The sequence below is a fragment of the Molossus molossus genome, unplaced genomic scaffold, assembly GCF_014108415.1.
Source record: "Molossus molossus isolate mMolMol1 unplaced genomic scaffold, mMolMol1.p scaffold_m16_p_11, whole genome shotgun sequence".
Lineage (NCBI taxonomy): Eukaryota > Metazoa > Chordata > Mammalia > Chiroptera > Molossidae > Molossus > Molossus molossus.
This window is the reverse complement of record NW_023425346.1, coordinates 37,232,980-37,255,040: the sequence shown is the minus strand read 5'-3', so window position 1 is coordinate 37,255,040 and position 22,061 is coordinate 37,232,980. Positions and strand designations below refer to the sequence as shown.

The 22,061-nt window shown below is 37.4% G+C and overlaps 1 protein-coding gene across 2 annotated transcripts in view; it reads right to left on the bottom strand.

The window, feature by feature from the left end:
* Nucleotides 1-14,279, bottom strand: part of KCNJ3 (potassium inwardly rectifying channel subfamily J member 3) — a 153,252-nt gene extending 138,973 nt beyond the window's left edge. Inside the window, exons 1-2 of one of the 2 annotated variants that reach the window (XM_036254621.1) lie at nt 13,511-14,212; nt 2,843-3,059 (exon numbers count right to left, since the gene is read on the bottom strand). In XM_036254621.1, the coding sequence (XP_036110514.1) occupies nt 2,843-3,059; nt 13,511-14,212 (919 nt within the window). Of the gene's footprint in view, nt 1-2,842; nt 3,060-13,510 lie in introns of both variants that reach the window. The other variant, XM_036254622.1, reaches the window with a different exon arrangement.
* Between the last annotated feature and the right edge of the window lie 7,782 nt (nt 14,280-22,061).

Sequence of the window (22,061 nt, the reverse complement as noted above, 5' to 3'; positions counted from 1 at the left end):
CTAACTCATTTTTTTTTTTTTCTTTTTTGGTACGTGCCCATAGCAGGAACCGAACCCAGGACTATCCGACCACAGGCCGATGTTCCAACCACTGAGCCAAACTGGCCAGGGCTATTCTAACACATTTTATCTGATAATTTCTTGCTTATTTTTGTTGTTTTGTGGTCTGCCTCCACCAATTAGAATGGAGCCTCCATGAGGAAATAGGATTTTGCCTGTCTTGGTCACCACTATGTATCGCCAGCACTTCAAATACTTTAGACCACACATTTTACATCCAAGTACTTGTCTAATGAATGAACAAATGATTTAAAAAAAAAACTTAGCATTTTTATGCTAAATATGATGGAAAGTTACATCAAGTAAATGTTGATTCACAAGGTTGTGTTACAAAAAGCAGAAGGAGTAAAAATAGTATTATTGCTGTCGCAAAATATCACAAAATATCTTACTTGTCTTATTCTAAGCAATACATATTATGAAAAAATAAAATTTATGGAGAATAAAAGGAAAGAGGAGGAAAAATCCTTTAAAATGAATGTGCATATATTTCAGTAAAATGATAAATGATCAAATGAACATAAAAATTTTTGTTATTTTCACCAGGCTCAGAGAGGTCTGGAAATATAGACAGATTTTACAGAGTTTGAACAGTGTGAGATTTAATTAATTAGAGCAAATACACAAAGAAAATGTCAGATAAATTTCCATGAAATAATTTCTATAAATTGGGAGTAATGTTTATACTGTTTGTCTTGCTCTGTTACATCTAGAAAACAGACTTAATTAAGGGGTTAAGAGGAAGCAGATTTTAATTTCTTCTTCATAAAAGGCAATCTCTAAATAAGAATTGTGGTCTCCATTTAAGTTTCATATTTTCTGTGACCAATATTCTCTGCCAGTTCATTGTTTTGTTGTTGTTCTGTTTTAAAAGGGAATAGATGGAAATGTTAAAATAAAACCTACAGTCCTAAAAAATGATTTAATATTACAAAACTTCTAATGACCTCCTGCAAGACATTACACTAGCCATGATCCTTTGGAATATGAAGATATGTAAGTTACATGAGGAATACATAGGCAAACTGAAAAAACAACCTGCTTCAAAATTCCCTTAAGATGCCCATGTAGAAGTAAAATATCAAAAGAATGAATTAATAAGGAAACCTGAGACAAATCCTACTTCAGAGATGTTCTACAAAATACCTGGCCTGTACTCTTTGGGTATATGAAGGTCAAGAACACAAAGTAAGGTTGAAGAATTATTTCATCTTGAGACTAAAAAGACAAGGAAAGAAATGATGGGCATAATCCTTAAACTGATGTTGGCCCAGGAGGTAAATAGCTATGGTAGAAATTACTATGACAACTAATGATATTTGAACATGGACTAAGAGCTAAATGGTACTAACTGTATCATTGTTAAATTTTCTGATTTTTAAAATTACACTGTGATTCTGTAGGAAAATGTACTCATTCTTAAGAAACACCAACTAGAGATAAGCAGGAAAAATGAATGGATGGATATATTGGTGGATGGAACTAATAAAAGATTTCTAAGGCTGTCCAATGAAACAAAAACTCTTTCATGTCAATGACTAGGGTAATAAAAAGCAATTGGTAAGTTATAAGCAGGTGTGTCAAAGATAGAACCACACACTATAAGAAATAAACTGATAAAAACTGCCCAAATGTCAAATAGGTGTTATGTGACGGTGTGGAAATATTACAATGCCTTCTTCCCTCTGCTCCTTGGACACAGCTTTCTACCAACGTAAGAGATTTTAATGGTATAAAGTCTCCTATCTTGCTTTGAAGATTGAATGTTTTCATGTTACTGCCAATGTTACTTTCTAGAGTATTATACTTTATATATAATAATTAGCATTTTAAAATTGTTAAAATAAATTGGTTTAAAATATTGAGAGTTAAAATATGTCTTGCTTTTTCATTACTCGCACAAAGGGTAAAACTCAACTGAGATACACACACACATATATACATACATATATGTATACAATTACGATGACAGTATATTATTTGTCTCAGATACCTATCAGGTTCCAAACTAACTGGATAATACTTAGGCCCCAAATAACATACTCTAATTCATTGTTACTTTTTGACAATTTTATTCTCCTTAGAGAGTACAAATTATTTTTGGGACATACCAATGTTACATTGCATCGTAATGGGTTGTTACCCATACATACAACATGTAGCTCATCCCATAGCAGAATAAGAAGAAAAATATCCTTTAAAATTTTTGTGGTCAAGGTTCAGCTGGAAAAATCTACTGACCCACTTTGGAATTAAAATGCTGCTTTAGCACATGGGCCCACGCAGGCGTACACACACACACACACACACACAGGAAATTTTCCGCTGATGTTGCACATAATAACATATCCAAGCTCTACCAGTGACACTCTGAATCATCATCCCCAAGGCAAGAATGTGCATGCTTTCAGGCTGCTCACTACTTATGCTGAATGTACTTTAACCTTAAATATTTAAAGAAAAATTATGATTGCAGAAAATCCAAGACTGTAATAAAAACAGAGCATCATAATCATTTCTCAGGAGTCATCTCAGTTGCCTTTTTTTTTTTTTTTTTGCAGTTAGTGTTCCTGAATTAGTATTACATCTGCAATCAGCACCACAGTAAATTTTCATATTAAAAGCAGTATCAAGTAAATATTACAAAGAAATAAGAGGCAAGTCATTACTTTCATTATTGTGAACTGAAAAATTGAACCCAATTCGTGACAAGTAATGTGCATATAATATAATGTCATTATGACATAAAGAAACTTGATGGCATATCTATGTTTTTACTCACCAGTTGTTTCCACAATGCCTTCTAGGATGACGACAATCTCGAACTGTTCACTTTGCATGCTTCGCTGGGATAGGTCATAAAAGGGGCTTTTGGCATCGATCACGTGGCAAATCGTGAGGGGGGAAACAAGAAAAAGTTGATCTGCCCCTGTACTAAAACCTACATCCAGTTCAAGTTGATCAAGGGGAAGGAACTCACCCTCAGGTGTCTGCCGAGACTAGACAAGCACACAGAAAAAGAGAAGAAATCACCACTTGCACTGAAATTTTCAAGGCAGCTCAACAGTAATTTACATCATTGCCAACATTCTGCACTATCAATCAGCAGCAGCAAACTCCAAACAAATCATTATGCAGCTATGTTCTGGCAAATGGGCCGAAATCCCACATAGCTCATGCAGAACATCCATGCATTATTTATAATATACAACTTACTATAATTACCATTCCCTAACTCATGAGCTTTGGAGAAATGCCTGGTCCAACAATAGCTGTTAGGACAAACTGTGCAACTAAAAGTACATGTGCCGCTGCTTGACATAAATCGCTGTGTGATAACTCACTGCATGCCCGATTTTTTTTCTCACAAAGCAAATAAGCAGGCAATTCTTATGGAGTCTGTTAAAGCTGAAAAAGGTTATTCATAATTTTAAAAAAAGATTTATTTCATCATTACAAAGCAAAACTTAAGAACTTATTTTCCAGGACTTTTGAAAAGTAACACATAGATATAAACTAGAAAAGAAGAATGAAGATGTTATCACATTAAATTGTGTTATGTACACAAGAGGTCACAGTAAAAATGCAAGGCAGATGCTATTCTTTAATACTTTTTAAACTCTTAGTAAGCAGCATAAAAGTTATTCACTTCTCTGTTTATTTTATGAATTTTAAAATAGTGTGCAAAATTGTGCTCAAAGGAAGTTCTTAAAGTCAACATCCAATTTAATAATCTATATTGTATAAAACTATGGTTTACTAAAATTTTCATAAGGCAGTGGCATTCAATATCAGTATGAATCACTGTAAACTTAATTGGATAAATTGCTTGCATGCTAAGCACTGAAAGAATATTAAATATCACTATTTAAATCAGCAAATCATGAAAGTAAACCTATTTTTATTTTCTATTCATTTTCATTGCATTTTGCATATATGTTACTTATAAGGATCATGTATAAACAAATATTAAAGTTTAATTTATATAATGGTGCTGATAAAATAAAGGCTGTGTTAAAAACTTGCATACAAAAATTTAGTTGTGTGAGGGGGAGGGCTTGCTGTTTGTGAGGTGGGGCTTAGAAACATCCAATATATTTTAATAGGTTTCTTTGCAAAACAAATTCCATAAACAAAACAGAATCTGTCGCAGTTCTGTCCAATGAAGTGGTTGGTAGTTTGAAGACAAAAACTTTACTCTCAAAATTCCTAGAAGTACATTGGTTTTGTATGTGGAGTAAATGAGTGTGGAAACTCTGAGAAATGTGGGTTAATAAGATGTCCTCTGTGGCAAAACAGAACCAAGAGTTTCTGACTGGTGGGGGATGAAGGCAGCAATTGCTAGAGTTTCAACAGGAGAATTGGTCAATTACAGAGATTACTTTGTAATTAATGATACTCAGGAACTTTATTTGTGTAGAAAAAAATTCAATGAAAATATTGAGAATATTTATCTTCTCTCCCTTGTGAGTGGTTCATTAAAAAAAAAGAAAAAAAGAAAGAAAGAAACAAGACACAAAAAAGATTACTGATAAGAAAGAAAAATCCATGAAAAAATCCAGATGGTGCATAAATAAAAACAGCAGCTCTGCCAACCAATGTTAGAGAAAACTAGGTATTTCTCAGCCAGTAGAAGTCACCTATGTTTCTAAACCTATCCTCAAATCAGGCAAATACAGATGAGACCAGCATCTTCCCAGCTACACAGTCGTCTATTGATTAATATAACACAGTAAAAGCCAAAATCAAAACAAAAATAACCCCCCCCATTTCATTGCTCTCTCACCTACTAAGAAACAGGTGCTATATAAACACAAGGTGGTATTTTGATGTTTATAATTAATGAACAGACATTGGGTTGTTTTACTAACCAGTCTGAGCTCTGCTTTTTCAGCACTTAATGAAAGTGTTCATAGAGATCATTCTTTAAAAACTCAATTTCCCATTTGTTTATAATCACTTCCCCCAAAGGAGATCATTTTTCTAATGATTACATATTGACCTCACAATTAAAATTCATCTTCCTTTTTTAATATATTTGTTATTTATGCCTGTGCCTCATTCTAAAAGCTTTCGAGTAAGCAATTAACTTTTATATTCACTGATCCTTCAACAACACATGAAAAGAAGTGGCCTAGAAACAGGCAGTCTATCAGGAAAATGCCAACCTAGAGTAAGAAATATTTTGTTTTAAGCAAAGTAGTTCATTCATATGTAGGAAATTTGGACTTATATATGCATGAAAATGCTCTATTGAAACTCCATATACCTTTCGATTTAAACAAATAATAATCTGTCCTATATACTCAAAATTTTACCTATGCCTCCCTGTCCCCATCCCCCCACACTCAATGCCTTATATCAAGTCTTGGTAGGAAAAAGTTTACAACTGTACCTATATTGTGACACTGGATAAATTAATACTACTAGATTTCTTTGAATGATATTTGCCATGTTTATATATTTTTCAAGTAATTGAAATTCCCTGCGTATTTATTGAAAATTATTTCTAAGTGAATACTAATTTACCTTTTCTTTAAATGACTCTGAGGCACTACATATATCCACAATTTTATCTTTCAGGTCTTCTTTATATAAAGTCATCAAATATTTCAACTTTATATATGCTTACCTCCTTGATATTTGTTTGCTTCTTTCTGTTTTAGACTGGTAAGCCTATTAATCACAGTAGAACACGTTTCTATATATTATAAGAGTGGAGGATATGGTTTTAGTGTGGAAGGTACTTGAAGTGGTGGAATTGTCTTGAGTCTGAGCTCCTGGTTAGAGCAAGCGTATGCCATCAGAGCTCAACCAAACACTGATGATGTTCCAGAAACCCACATATGCCTACACAGTACATTTTCAGAAGCACACACTTCTACTCTAGGCTTACAAGAAATTCTAATCTAGGTTTTTCTAATTCTGATGCAATTCTAGACATTTTCTGGGGCAAAGAGAGAAAAAATGTGTAGTTTTAAGTCTCTCGACTTATATAAGCGGAGTGAGAGAACTTTTGTTCAAGGAAATGTCATACACATATGTATATGAAAAGAAAAGACAAAAAACAAAAAGAGAAGTTATGTATTTGCCTTAATAAAATTAAACCATGATCTGTACTTTGACTATGTAATAACTCGGTAGCACTGATATTCTATCAGTTTCTAATTCTCTTATTTAACTATCAGTTACCATATTTTGCCCATAAATGTTGATAATAAGTATAAGAAATTTTAGATAAAAACTAATTTAACCTCTATTATATTATCATAATATTATGATTATAAGAAGAAATGTTTCATTTATAGAGCAATTTGCTAATGGCTCAAATTATCTCCTTTAGTTTAATAAAACTTCTAATTTTAAAGGCAACATAGACGCATGATCATTTTCTAGATAAAAATGTGTAAATAGATATGATGAAAATCAACAATAATTCAAAACAATTGCTATAATTTATGATTTATGCTGTATATTACTTAAATTTCTAAAAAGTGGATAACCCAAGTTGACTTCCATTAATGTAATAAGCATTTAGAATGATAAAGCTATTGAACGAATAAGAAAGTGCGAAAGAAGTGAAAGGAAATCAATGGGAAATTGAAAATTCTTAAAAATTTAGAACATAATTTGAAAACAATAAGATGGAGTTGGCTTTGATAGAAATTTTATTTTCAATTGTATATAATTTAGGAAGGAAATAGAAACTTCCCAGCATGTGAAAGCCTTTCTGGTTGACTGAATTATAACAAATGCTGGGAATTAAGAGAAAAATCAAAGAACTCTAAAGCTTAAAGTTTGTTCAAATTACTGTCCAAAACAAAATTATAATTGGGAGATCATGGATTTTTGAAATAACTTTGTACAATTTAGGTAGTGAAAATAATTTCTAAGTTATTTTTCCTAAGAAATATTTTGCTATTTAAAAGTATTTCTATTAGGCACATTTTAAATGTTAAATTATATGCAAATGTGTAGAATTTAAGGCTTGCTCCTCATTTTATATTCACATGTACTAATTTCAAAGAAGCAGCTAATGTCAAATGACTTTGAACTAAGAGTCCAGAAAGGCCTACAAAATAATTAATTACAATTCTGACTACAGGTGGAAAAAGATCCAAGTCACAGATGCCTAGAAAGGACTATCATGATAGTGCCCATGACCTACTTTACAGAGAATTTTCACATTACAAATGAAAAACTGTTGAGTATTGTCCAAAGACATACACACACACTCATACACCTGGGATATACATTGAACACTGTCTGGGCATAAGCAGATCCACATTTGGCCATTCTCCCTCTGGGAGATCTGGGGCCAGTTGTCCACATTCATCCAGCAAAATCACACTTCACCACTATGATCCATCTCTTTGCTGCCTTGCTCTCATCTCTCTAACCCATAACTCTGTTCTAATTTTAACCACTGTGCTCTTTCCTAGTTCCAAGGGAGGCTTGGGAAATGTTGAATGAAACATTTAATCACTAATGCCTGATTTATGAGATTGACCTCTATCATGTTCTAAGGCTTGATCCACGCCCTATCACCTCCCACAAGTCTCTACTGAAAAAGGAGCTAAGGGCCAGTGGTCAGAAAAGGGCAAGAAAGAAAAGGAGGAGATGGGGCACAGTTGGAAAGGGTAAACTAGTCTTGCTTACCACCTCCCGAGGATTTTATCTGCAATTTCACTCCTCTTTAAGTGTGTGTGTGTGTGTGTGTGTGTGTGTGTGTGTGTGTGTGTTGAAGATATGCTGAAGTCAGGAAGAAAACACAAGGAATGAGGTCAGAGTACTCTCTGGAAGCTAAAATTAGGAAATGAGCCCAAATGCCAGTACTGGGATAAGGAATAAAAAATGCCATGTGACTCAAAGCAGTCCTGGCAGTGGTTTTGGGACTCAGACCAAAATTAAAGTCAGGTAGAGAAGTGTGAGGACATGTCATTTTCTGTAGGCCATCTACAGATAAATTATATCTTTCTTTTGACTCCTTAAGCTTAAAATTCCATTAATACTCAGGTGGAAAAAATGATGTCCAACAGCAATTCTATAATAAAGATTTTTATTTAATAAAGATTTTATCCCATAAAAATATGATCATTTTATAAAAAGAAAGTACCTCAGGGACTATAATGTAATTTGTGCTGTAATAAATTATGTGAGACTTTTATACCATTCAAATGAAACAACAGCTTTATAATTATTTCGGGGCCTTTTGTGGAATTTATAATAACTGTGGACAGAATTTGTATCCTTAACTACACATTCCCCTCCTACTCATGAACACCCTCAAATGAATCAAATGCTTTTTCCTGTCTCCCTTTCTCATTTTGCCTTACCTACTGCTGTTTATTGCTGGGTCTTTATGTCCCTTATTTCTATTCACACTGTATTCTCCTGAGTGCAAGCCACCCTGTACTTTTCAGTACTAAATAAAAAATAAAGAACAAAAACAAAACAACATATTACTACTATTTTTAAAAATAATAAAAATTATAGATTTAAAAAAGAACATAGGTTCTATACCTATTGGATAATTATTGTGCTTGTGTCAGAAAAAGCAAAGCTAGACTAAATAGGAATTGTGCTTTTTCCCCCAAAGTTACAATTAATTCATGTAAAAAATTCACCCACATTATTGGATCTAGACTCAAGAATTCTGCAGTACTCAATTCTAGACTCCTTAAATACTTTTATTAACAGGTTGTATGATGTTCAAAAAAACTGTTTTTAATAGATATTTATATGTGGGTTTAATTTTTTTAAAAGAAGGTGACTAATTTCCTCAAGGTTAAAACTGAAGTACAAACTGACCTAGTTCAATCAGGGAGAGTCAATCATACAAAATAAGGTCATACAAACTCAAAAGCATAATTACATTTAAGTGCAAGGTATGGAATGAAGACAACTTAATAAAAATATGAAAAAAGATTCAGGAATCATGTGTCCAGAAATCATTGTAGTTAAAAGTTTAACAAAATATTAGGACATATGAAAAAGATAAAGAACTCATTGGTTTTTCAGACAACAATTTTGTTTTTATTACATCTTCACGTGATCCCATTTATATGAGTAAGCCAGAGAGCACCCAATTTTGAGTAGCCATATAAATAAAGAATTTAAAAATTGAGTCCAAAAATAATGGATGTGATACACTAGAAGGTGAGTTATACCATTACTTTTTAGTAAGTGAAAGTTCAGGGTTGCACAGCTGACTTCCTAGGAAGGAAAGACAATGACTATCTGCAATGAATAAAAATGTAAATAAATAAAATTATACTTTCATAAGAAAAATTTATACTTATCTATTTATTTCGAAATACGGATTCAACAAATTGATTTTGTTTACTTCATGTAGATAAGGATTAACTGGGTGCCTATATGATATATATATATAATGGCTTCTGAATAACAAGTTTGTAAATTCTTGAATAATTCATCAAAGAAGATTATTTAAATCTTCCCCTCACAAGATGTAAATCTAGGACAGTCAACCTTTAATCTTAGATTAGAAAGGAGTATGTGAAATTCCAAATCCTTTATATCCAGCAGTAAATTAGAGTCCAACGTTTCAGCCATTAATCTCAACTCCCTAATCCAGGCATTTTTATTAAAACTTTCAAATAGATGATATATTAACTCAGCATAACATGCTATTTATTAGTACCTATATTTTAAGTAAATATGAAGACAACCAAAAATAATTAAAAATTCTAATAAAAAAATCAACATGGAGACAAAAAGAGGAAAAGAAGAATATTCATCTTAAAAGAGATGATAAACTTATAAATTTTAATGTAAAAATAACTTTATATTATATTATTTATTGATTTTTTTATTGATTTTAAGATAGAGGAAGGGAGAGGGAGAGAGATAGAAACATTAATGAGAGAGAACATCTATTGTCCGCCTCCTGAGGATTGGACCCATGACCTGGGCATGTGCCCTGACCAGGAATCAAATTGGCAACCTCTTGGTGCATGGGTCAATGTTCAACCACTGAGCCATACCAGCCGGGCCATATTATATTCTTTAATTTTTTATTTAATCTGTGGTATTTTTTTGTTTTGTTTTGTTTTTAATTTTCTGAGTAGAGAAAGGATAAACTGCTCTAGGCATAACACTGGAAAATCTATATTTGAATATAGAAATAAATTTCAGTATTTGCAAGCTTAGAAGACAGGAATAGAGTTGAAGTAAAATTTGCTTTCATATAAATAAACAACAATTAAAAACTGGGCAGAGAAGTTATTTATATAAGAAAGCTTCCAATCAAAAGTTAGAGAATGCATGGAAAATTTCATAGTAGCAAAGATTGGAAAGTCATATCCATGTTCTTATAGTCTTCCCAAGAATAGAAAGTGCCTTATAGTCATTAAATAGAAATTTTAGATTAATGTTGAAAAGTGAGATTGTATTCAGCAAATAAAAAACAGCAATAGAAAAATATAGAGTGGGCCAAAAGTAGGTTTACAGTTGTTTGTATGGAAAAAATACAATAATTAATTAATAATACAAGAATAAACTCTGTGGTTTACATACTCACAACTATAAACTTACTTCTGCCTGACCCTGTATAAGTGCAATTAAATTAGGTAATAAGAATAACATTCATAGACTATAATTATTACCATTAAATTAATGGGTTTTTGTTCCTTAATATTCTGTATATTTCTCTGTATTAAAGATACATAAATCTTATACTTAAAATGTCAAACAGGGGTTAAAGGAGGAAACTGAATATGTGCAGTGATATTTAATAAGAATATATAAGACTGATATCAAATAATATTACTATATAATTTGGTATAGCATCTTTTAAAAAATATAGTTGGCTGTTTTAGGTCACTTCATATCAGTCCCTACAAAATAAATAAATAAATAAATAAGAGAAACTGATTAAAAGCAAATCTCCCATCTAATTTTGCTAAATGTTATCAGTTTCATAATAAAACATGACTCGTTTTTAATGAAGTCTAAGGAAATGATGAGAAATATGAGAATTCATTTAATTTCTATGACTACAAGAAAAATCAACTTCACATAAACTATACTAACTGGCTGAATGAAGAGCTGCCACCAATCAACTCTCTTGCTTCACAAAAAGCATGAGAACATTTCATCATATTTTGTTTAAATATAAATTGATGCCATGTAGCAATCATTTTAACTTCTAGCTATCATGTCTCCCTAACAAATCAAAAGCCCCCCCCCAAATTATAGGAATATCATACATATTATTTTAATTAGTATTGTTTTTATCACCTTGTGTTAATATAGCACCTTGGTCCAAATTTGCCAACATTGTAAATTGTTTATTTATTTTATCTTTTAATCAGGGCATTCCTTAACGTATCTGTGGTACATGATTCTATACATAGAAATCATTATCAGTGTTCTGAACCCCTGTAGAAACTAAATAATTCAGATTCACTATATCTTTGTAAAAAAAGAAGAACACAGAAGAACAACAAAAAACTGGTATGTAAATTAATTCTAATTATTTCTGGCTTTGTTAAAAAAAACTTGATAAAAATCTAAAAACAACTAAAAATATGTTGCCTTAAAAGGACATTTGCTTTAATAAATTACTTTATATGTTTGAAAAACTAGAGAACAACATGTAAAATGACCCTTGAAGTCTAATTTTAAATTTCCGAAAGACCAATCAATATGATAATCTACTTTTTAATAAATCTCAAAGTGACGCATAAACATGGATTCCTGGACAGAGACTTTTGCACTGTTAAGAAAGTTGTTCTATCTTCCTAGCAGGCCTAACATAAAGAAAAAGATTATACATCTTGTTCTAGTGATAGAAATAGGCACATACAAGAAATACCAATGCAATGAACATGCTACAACACATCTACTTAGCCTGTTCCAAATGACTCTCATACTTTAAACAGTGGTCAGTACACAATATGCTAGGTTAAATTTTAAAACATATATGCAGCTCACTGAAGTTAATTATACTGAATACGATCTATTCAAATTATTTATTTATAGTTATCTTAAAGAACATGTACATCAGAACCAGGGTGAAAATTTTCCACTTTGCCCTACAAACTGTAGTTTATATACTGTCTGTAGCACAGTAAATATGCATACGATGTGAAATGACAGGATAACTGAACTGCTTTAATCTAACAACTTACTGAGCAACTTGGTCAAGAGGAATTAGGGTCCAAGATCTTACACATGAATAATGAAAATGACAGAAGGCCCAAACTTTTTATGAAGCACACCGGATAACTTTTAACTGCAACATAAGTTGAGGCTGTGTAAAACAAGATATACTTGTAGAGTGAAAATTGAAATTTCAAAGGTAAGATCTCAACTTATATATTTATCAGATTTTCATTTTATCAATCCTAAATTCTGAAACGGGCTATGGTTCTGTAATGCAAACTCAGATACATTTTCAAGATTTTATTTGAGGTCATCACTTTAAATTTATGAACACTTTAAACTACCTGAGGTAAATCCCTCAAAAAGACAAACTGCAAATAAAACAGAGAGAGAGAGACAACTGGGCTTGTATCCTAGTTGCCAGAATCTAATTGGGTGATTAGGGTGGGCTTCTCTTCTTGTTTGTAGTAGTGCCCTGTAAGGACTAGATGAACCATGCTTTAATGACCACTCTAGGTGCAATTTGTTTTAGCATTTACACTGTTGATAGCAAGAAGCAATCTTCTTTAATGGATGCTGAAAAACTTCAAGTGAAATCTGTAATTGACAAAGGCTTCATAGAACTGGGCAATTGAAAATAAAATTAACAAGAGGCTCTACAGGAAAAGCACTCAAGATTTCACAGAATACTTCTCTAGGAAAAGATTTAGTAAAAATAAAATATTTAAAAACCAGGTGTTGTTTCTTCCACTTTATTAACTGTTTCTCGGGTCTGTGTGCTCATTAAAAATATAACCATAGGTAGAGTTGATGTTATGGGGTCTAGAGGGAAAATCCACCTGCTGATATCATTAAGGGAGAGGAAGGGAGAGAAATAAATAAATAAAGAAAAGCCTTAAGTAAAAGTTGGGGTAAGTTCAGCTCCTATTTCTTCAAAATAAAAGCTGTTCAGTTTTAGTACCTCCAATTTAATGAAGTAAAATACTGACAACAAATCGAAAGAGCTCTAAAAAGCAAAGCAGCAAGGGTAAGGCAGAAAACAGGACACACTCATTTACGTCTGGGTTCCAGGAAACACCACCACTCCTTAAGTGTCACTAGTTCAGAAAGTGATACAAGCACAACCCAATGATGGATTTAAGCACAAGAGTGAGTGGAGACAAAACAGTACTGTCAACTGTGCTTTCTTTGCCCAAGCCCCCAGCCCTGTCCTCCCCAAAGGAAGTTTACCTGTGGCGAAAGGTCAGACTAGAGGGCTGGGGTGGTTCCCGGGTTGGAGGGTGGGCGGTTGCCAGGTGGGGAAGGGGCAGGTCGCACTTACTTTGAGCAGCTTGCAGCGGATCTGTGCGGAGACCATGTGGCTGTTGCGCAGGTTGCCCACCCGGAACATAAGCGTGAGTTTTCCGTCCCTCATGGAGATCACCGCGTGCTCACTAAACATAAGGGTCTCCGCGCGCTTCTTGGGCTGAGACATCTTGATGAACATGCAGCCGATGAGGAAAGCGTCCACGATGGAGCCGAGGATGGACTGGAAGAGGAAGAGGATAATGCCCTCGGGGCACTTGTCAGTGATGTAGCGGTAGCCATAGCCGATGGTGGCCTCGGTCTCAATGAAGAAGAGGAAGGCAGAGGGGAAGTTATAGACATTGGCCACGCAGGGCGTGTAGTTGCCGACGTGGGCTTTGTTTAGGTCGCCCCGAGTGTAGGCGATCACCCACCACATGGACGCCATGAAGAGCCAGGCCACGGTGTAGGTGAGGATGAAGATGAAGAGGTTCCAGCGCCACTTGAGGTCCACCAGGGTGGTGAAGAGGTCCGAGAGGTAGCGGCTCGTCTCGCTGCCCAGGTTGCCGTGCTGTACATTGCACCGGCCGTTCTTGTCCACGAACCGCTGCCGCTTCCTCTTGGGCACAAGCTGCTGCTGCGGGCTCTGGCCGGACCCCTGGGGCTGCAAGCCCGAGCCACTGGACGAGGTGGTCACTACCTGGTAATCGTCCCCAAATTTCCTTCGGAGTGCAGACATAATACGGAGGAGCGAGCCAGATTCAAACGCGAAGTGAAGGCGCCGGAGCCGAGCGCTGCACACCAGCACCAATGAGGAGGTGGGGGTGGGGGAGGAAGGGGGGGACAAAAGAGAGCGCACCTGGGTTGGGGGGCCACCGGGCAGGTAGAGGAGGTCTCTGCAGTCCTCTCTCTTCCCCTGGGACGGAGGCTTTCCTCGGAAGCTGAGTCTGTAAAAAGTGTTCTCCTGCACTCAAGGCAGGAGGAATGCCAGGACCACAAGGGCAATTTTGCCTCCAAGCTTTTTGAGGCTTCGCTTTTCTTCCCCCACCACCGGCATCCCGGGCGACCTCTTGCCTTCCTCTCAGCCCTCTACTCTCCTGCAGCACTCCCGACTGACTCTTCTTAAATTAATAGTTGAAGAGCGAGTTCCACTACACCTGCCAACTCACCAGTGTGCTGAAGCTGCGTTACCTGCTTGGGCCAGACCCTCCCCCTTCCCCACGCTCAGGGTTCGCCTGCCCCCCCCCACGGGACAGCTCCTGGCTGCCCCCGGCGCTTCCCACTCCTATCTTTTGGCCAAAATCCCGCCCAAAGGCATGTCTGCCGTGCACTAGTGCAACACCCCCTACCCACGCCCTCCGGAATCAGAGTCCCCCGCTACGCACTCCAGAGACGAGTCCGCCGGCCGCCCAATTTCCGTGGGCGCCACCAGGCCCCTCGAGTGGACCCTGAAGGGCCCCCAGCCGCCCCCGCGTGCAGCAGAGACGCAGCGGTGCAGGAAACCAGAGCACTCACCCCGGGGGAGAACGCACAGCGGGCAGCAGCGGCAGCCTGGCCTCACACTCGCGCGCTCAAGGCTGTTTTCCTCGCCCCCACTTTTCCTGCTGGACCAGGATGGGCACCAATGCAGTTCCCCCAAGCTCCGCAACTTCCAGCGGGCACCACGCTGTTCCCACCAGAAGGATCGTGGAGCCACTGGCACAGACTGATTTGAGCGCGGGACTTGGGGGTTCCTTGACGCCCTGCTTTCCCAGCAGGCGACAGTGGCACTGTTGCAAGGGGTTCGAGCCTCGGGCTGCCGGTCACTTTCAGCTTAAAGACTAGCGCCACTCCGGCTTTTCCTCTGTTTCACGGTTTTTTCCTTGGCCTCTTTCTTCCTCGGTTTCTTACACCCTTTCCGCGCCTCGGTGGCCCGGTTGGAAGACGCCAGCCGGCTGCAGGAGCGGCGAGAGCGCTGTATGTGCTGGTGCGTGTGATCAGCTGCAGAGACGCGCTGGCCCCGCCTGTCCCTGCCTTCCCCCGCCGCTCCACCAGCCTGAATTGCACCTCCGCGCCTCAGTTGAGCCTGCAGTCTGGCAGCTCAGGAAAAAGCGAACCCCTCCAATGAGAAGCGACTCTCAGTTGGCTCCCAAACGCCAGGCAACACTCCTTCTTCGCCCCTCTGCATCAGGCAAAGCCCCCAGCAAGCAGCAGATCTGTTCTCTGAAAGCAAGGGAGTACAATATGTCCCTATAACTAGGGCTCTCATTTAAACGGATGCCTGGGTTGGGGGGCTACATCACAGAGACCCCAAATTGGCTTCGAGATAAGCATGTTCAGAACTCAGAATTGCAAGTAGCAAAGGAGGCCTTAGGGTGGGAACAGAAAGGAGAGGAAGGAGACACTTATAGGAAAGCTCATAATCTTGCCTGAAAACGGCTCTATTAAAAAAGGTTCGGGATGTCCAGAGTTAATGTGTGGCTGTAATTGAGGGAAGAAGGCTGGATTTTAATGGCCCAGGCTCGGCAGTTAACTAAATGGAGGGGCAAAGTGCAGAGAGTGCCCATATGTAAATACCAGCTTATTTACCACATTTCATGTTAGTTTAAAAATGCCATGGTATCTTGTAGCATATTCATTACATTCAGTCTATTCAGACCAGATGTATAAAATTGATTTTGTTGGAAAAAATCATCAAACCCTGAGATTATTAAAGCAAGGGGCTGCTATAAGACTCTCAAGCACGGGAAAATATGTATACTGTAGGTACATAATCACTATCAATTATCGGCCTGTACTCCCCTCTGCATCTCTACCACTAAACCTTAGTGCAGGCAAATATGTGTCACCTTCTCCTCCACAAGCCTGGTACTGTTCCCTGCCCTTTAGTTAAAACAGCTACCCGGTGTTACAGACTCTTTTCCTGTAGGTGTCTGATAAGAGGTCAGTAACTCTCTACTATTCTTTAGGATTACATAAGAAGGGAAAGGGACACTGTGGGGAGTGGAAACTGCTCCGGTCCTGGAATCATAAGACCGGATTTGTGTCCTAGCCCTGCCATTCACAAACTGTGTGACCTTGAGTAAGCTGCTAAGTATCTTTGGGCCCCAACTTTTTTTTTTTTTTTTCTGAAAAATAGGGAGTTTCAACATGTTCCCAAAGTTTGTGTGGAAAAAGAGAACGAACGTGGTTCTATTAGCTACTTTTGCTGCCAGGGTTGTTATCACCTGGGTTATAAAAATGCAACAAAGCCAAGAGATTAAAAATGAGTTTTTGGAGTTGGACCCACCTGGTGAGCTAATGCTCGTATTGCCCTCTTATCTCTGACTGCTCTTCCCCTAACTCACTATGCCCTTGACAGCCTGGCTTCTTTCAATTCCTGAAACCCATGGAAACATCCGTGTACCTGAGTGTTATCTGGTCCCTCTTCGTGGAATGTTCTTGCCCTGCTGCTCCACGTTGCTGGCTCTTTCTTTCATTCAACCTGAATGCGTCTTCCTAAGGAGACCTTCACTAGCCCAGGTATTCCCTATCACACCAGCTTGGTTCATTTTCTTCACAGCACTTTTATCCCCTAATGCTATTGTCTCCATTTGTTTGTTGTCTCTCTCTCACTACATCAAAGTCCTGGAATGTAAGCTCTACAAGACCAAGAACCTTGTCTCTCTTCACTGCTGTGCCCGAACACCTAAAACACAGCCTGTCAAATACTAGGTCCACAATAAATATTTGTTAGATCAATAACATGCACCAATCCACATCACTAGGACCTCCACATACATTGAAATTCTCTGAGTAGTACAGAAGTAAAGGTCATCACTAGACCACATCACTTATGTGATTTACTATAAAAGAACTTGTAAATAGCCTGGCCCATGTGGCTCAGTGGATGAGCATTGATCCATGCACCAAGAGGTTCCTGGTTCAGTTCCTGGTCAGAGCACATGCCCAGGTTGTGGGCCCAATCCCCAGTGTGGGGCATGCAGGAGGCAGCCAATCGGTGTTCTCTCTCATCGATGTTTCTATCTTTCTCTTCCTCTCCCTTCCTTGCTCTCTAAAATCAATAAAGAAAAAAATCTTTTAAAAAAATAATGTGTAAATAAAAAAGTAATCTTTCCTGTGCTTCTTATGTCTAAGACTGATATTCAATCAGGTGCCAAATTCTTTTGATTGTACCACTGCAGTATCTCTCACATAATTTCTCTTTAAAAAGTGCTACTAACTTTCTTTAAATCTCCATTTCAGTTTGGGTCCAATGTGAAATGATTTTCTTGCCTTCATTCTTTTACTCCTTCAGTCTTAGATGGTATTACTGGATCTATTTCCTTAGAATCACAAAAATTTAGTAAGGAAATGGAAACCAAATAGTTCTCTGATTATATTACTCAATTATTTCATTCCCAAGCTTTTAAACATTCCCACTTTTTAAAAATCACTTTTCTATAAAAAACCTTTGCCATTTTTCAGCAACCAAACTTACAGTTTTATACCTCAAGAGACATAACCTAATGTAATCCTCTCATTTAACAAATAAGCGAATTGGGGCTAGAAAGAGAAAATAACTTGTTCAATGCTAGAGTTTGTAAGTGGAAACTTTGAGATTTGAACCCAGAACATTGTCTCTTCAGAACCTGGGTGTTCTGCCATCTCTTTCCAAGTGCCTAGAAGAGAGTTTAGAATTTCTGATTCATAACCAGGGTCAGCCTTTGCTACATCATGCTTCTCATATAGGTTGAGATCTCTGGTCCTCCAAAATATGCCTAAATTATATTTCCAAAATTATCTCCTACCCTCTCTTTAAAGTGGGCAATACTCCAGGCAACTTTGACTGTTACTAATTACTTAAACAGGCCTTACACTAATTTTATTTGCTCAACTTCTTTCCTTAAGTACACTTTTTCTATCCCTGCAAAAATTCAAATCACCATCACTAGAGAAGGAAATAATTTCTTTGGCTTTCATTTCAAGTGTATTTCCCCCCATGAAACTTTTCCTATCCTTCCACTCACAGGCCTCTCATCCTTCTTGAATTTTATTTTCCTAGATTTTGTAATCCGCCATTTTTTTACTTTCTAGCCTGTACTTGAACTCAGAATTCACTAAGGTTTCTCCTAAGAATACCCTGAGCCATCCACCTCTTGATATTTTGATATCACTTGGTATTCTAATTATCCAACCTTGCCCTGCACGTGGGAAATATTTAATGAATTTTTAAAGAGAACTAAATTGATTGAGCTGACTTTAATGTGCCAGGCAATGTGCTTGGTGCTTTGAACTTTACAGTTACTATTCCTGTTGTATAACTAGAAAGATGGCAGACAGGTATTCCAAAACCTATCTGCCCATTTTCAAGGTCTTTATTTCAGAGAATCAGTACTTCCTGATACAGTAAATATTTTTTCAGGATGCCATCATGTCACACTTTAATGTGACTGAGCCTTGACTTATCAGTGACATTAAGTCCAACTCCTTGAAAATATTTAAAGATGAACCAACCTCGTCTTCCTCTGTCAGCACAGCCGCTTTCATGACGAGGTTCTGGAGGACAGCCAGCCCCACGGTGCCAAAGCCAGGCGGGATGTGTGGGGAATGGATGACAGAAGGCCACCTAATCAGGTGCTGTCTGATGAACTGAAGTGAAATACTGTAAACAGAATGGGTCAAAGGAAGGAGAGACGCACAATTTCAGCCAAAGCCACAAAACCAGAAAAATCTGGAAAATATAACTACAGAACACACAATCATTTGGAGTCTCACATACAGAAAGGGTGGTAGATTATAAACAAACAACCATACAGATCTTGGAGGGAAGGAATCAAAGCTATATTGGCCAACAAACCCAGTTAAGAACAAGGTACCTATTTCTTCAGTGTCCAAAATTACTAATACCAGGAAAAACTAACTTCAAAAATAAAGCCTATGATTCTGCTCTTTAATACTAAAAAGGCATGACTTTGCACATGCACTTGCCCTATTATGTAACTGAACAGTGTGAGGAAAAGAGTACATTTAATGTAAAAGAAGAAAAACCTCTGCCCTTGAGAAGTCTAAATTCTAAAAATGGCTTAATCGGCCAACTGTGAAAAAAGCAAGGCTTTGAACATCTCAGTAACCTGCAGTGCGTCTTCTAGTCATTCACTCTTTGTCACTGTGCCCAGCCATGTGATAGTCTGCATGACCAGAAATATTAATTACTCTCAGATGAAAATGGTATTACATCGAATACTTCTTCACTCCTCATCCTACCATTCTCCAAACTACAATGAGGAGATGGGCAGGCCTGGGGATCTGAAGGTCTTTGCTTCAAAAGGTCACCCACTCCTGTTGTCACCGTAAGTTCTGCTATATCTGGGAAGAGGTCACTCTCTGAAATTCTATATGCAATTTTGGGCGATAGAATTGTGTTTCTTTTTTTCTTTTTAACCCTCCTAAAAAAAGAATACTGAATTTATTTTCTCTCTTGCTAAAAAGAGGAAGAAAAATGAAAAGAAATCAGCTTGAGATTTCATTGTGCAGACATGAGAACAGAGCCATTGCCATACCGTGGTGGTGACTCATCCGGCCCTTAATCTTGGCTCCAAATCCCAGCTTCTGCCTGAGGATTCAGAGAAAAGTAAAATGCCATTGTCACTTGGAGGCCATTTGTTTAGCAAGGTTTTCCTGACTGAAACCCTGTCTTTACTCCAATGCTGTGCATGGGAGTACTCTGGTTTATAAAAGAATGGGGCTTTTAGAAAGTCTTCCAGAACTCAACATCTGTTAACAAAGAAACGTTTGTTTCTATCAGACCCAAGGGTTTAATGGCAAAGCATCAAGGAAAAATAAGAATTTCCCATACTATTCCATGTCAGTTGAAGTTTTACTTTTGAGGATTTCTCCCCTGAGAACACCATGACATACCATATGTCAAAAAATGGATGAGACGGTTGTTTAGTTCAATACAACAGACACCTAATGTGCACATACCATGTGCTTGGCATTAGGTCAAGGTTTGTGAAGGTCAGAAATAATGGCACCATGCCAACAAACTATGTTTACAACAACAATAATGATAATTCAATGTGGTAAACACCTAAAGAGAGAGATTGCTTTATTAACATTTAGAAGAACAAATCTCTTAAAGAAATACTCCTCCAGCTAATGTAAGTTTTTCATAGTACCTATTGAACTAGAGTCACTTACATTTTGTTCAGCATTAAGTTACCTCTGTCTGAATGACTTTATTTTGGAAATCTAAAGATAGATTAAAAAATTTTTTTTCCTTTATTGATTTTAGAAAGAGAGGGAGATGTAGAGAGATAGAAACATCGATGAGAGAGAACATCAATTGGCCACCTCCTGCATGCCCCCCATTGGGGATTTGGCCCACAACCTGGGCATATGCCCTGACCAGGAATCAAACCGGTTACCTCCTGGTGCATGGGTTGATGCTCAACCACTGAGCCACACTAGCTCAGCCTAAAGATAGATTTTTAATGACTTTTTAAGAGGTAAGATTTCTGCACAACTGGAAAAAGAGAAGATATAATCTGTACTCATCTTGTACAACCTTACAAACATGTATTAAAATACTAGAAGAAAAATGCAAACAGTAATATTTCTGGAGGTGGTACATTTGTCACTTTAATTTTCTGTGTCAGTGTATATAAAAAGACTGGAATCATTTTCCACTATTGAAATATACTAATGTGACTTTTGCAATTTAAAAAAAAATTGTTTAAAAAGATTGACAGGTTATGTCAATACAGTTAATCTGGGAAGCAGATACAGAGACAAAGCTAGGGAGCCAAAAGGTTTGTTAGGGGGTAATGCGCATTAAAGGTAATAGGAGGAGGAACAGGATAAAGCAGAAAAGAACTATAGTCTGTGAAGCTACTCTGACACCAGCTAAAGAAAAGGAAAGGTAGGAGGAGGCAGAATTCAGTAGCAATACATTCAGACTATGGTGCAAATTTTTATATTGAATTTATTCAGGTGACATTGGTTCTCAAGACCATACAGGTTTCAAATGTACAACTCAACAAAACACCATCTGCACACTGCATTGTGTGCCCATTGTTATAAGCAAAGACCGTTTTCCCCCCTTTGCCCACCTCCGCCCAGCCCCCACCTACCTTTCCCTCTGGCTGTCACCACATTGTTGTCCGTGTCTATGTGTTATATACATGTCTTTTGACTAATCCCCTCACCTTCTTTCATCTAGTCCTCCCTCCCCCCCCCTTTGAGATCTGTCAGTTTGTTCCCTGTATCCATGCCAATGTTTCTATTCCATTCATCAGTTTATTTTGTTCCTTAGATTCCACATATAAGTGAAATCATATGGTATTTGTCCTTTTCTGACTGTCTTATTTCACTTAGCATAATAATCTCTAGGTCCATCTATGTTGTTGTAAAAGGTAAATCTTGGATAACTCAATGGGAAACTCTAGAGCAAAAGATGCTCATTAGAATATTACCACGATGGACTGAGATGGTTCCGTCCTAAGGTGCCTGATGAGTTTCCGCTGGTAGTGGGCAGTTCAGGGAAGAAAATGACTTCAGCTGAATGCTGCATACTATTGGGAAAGATGCTGTTGCTGGATGCCATCAGCTAAATGCACTCTTTCCAG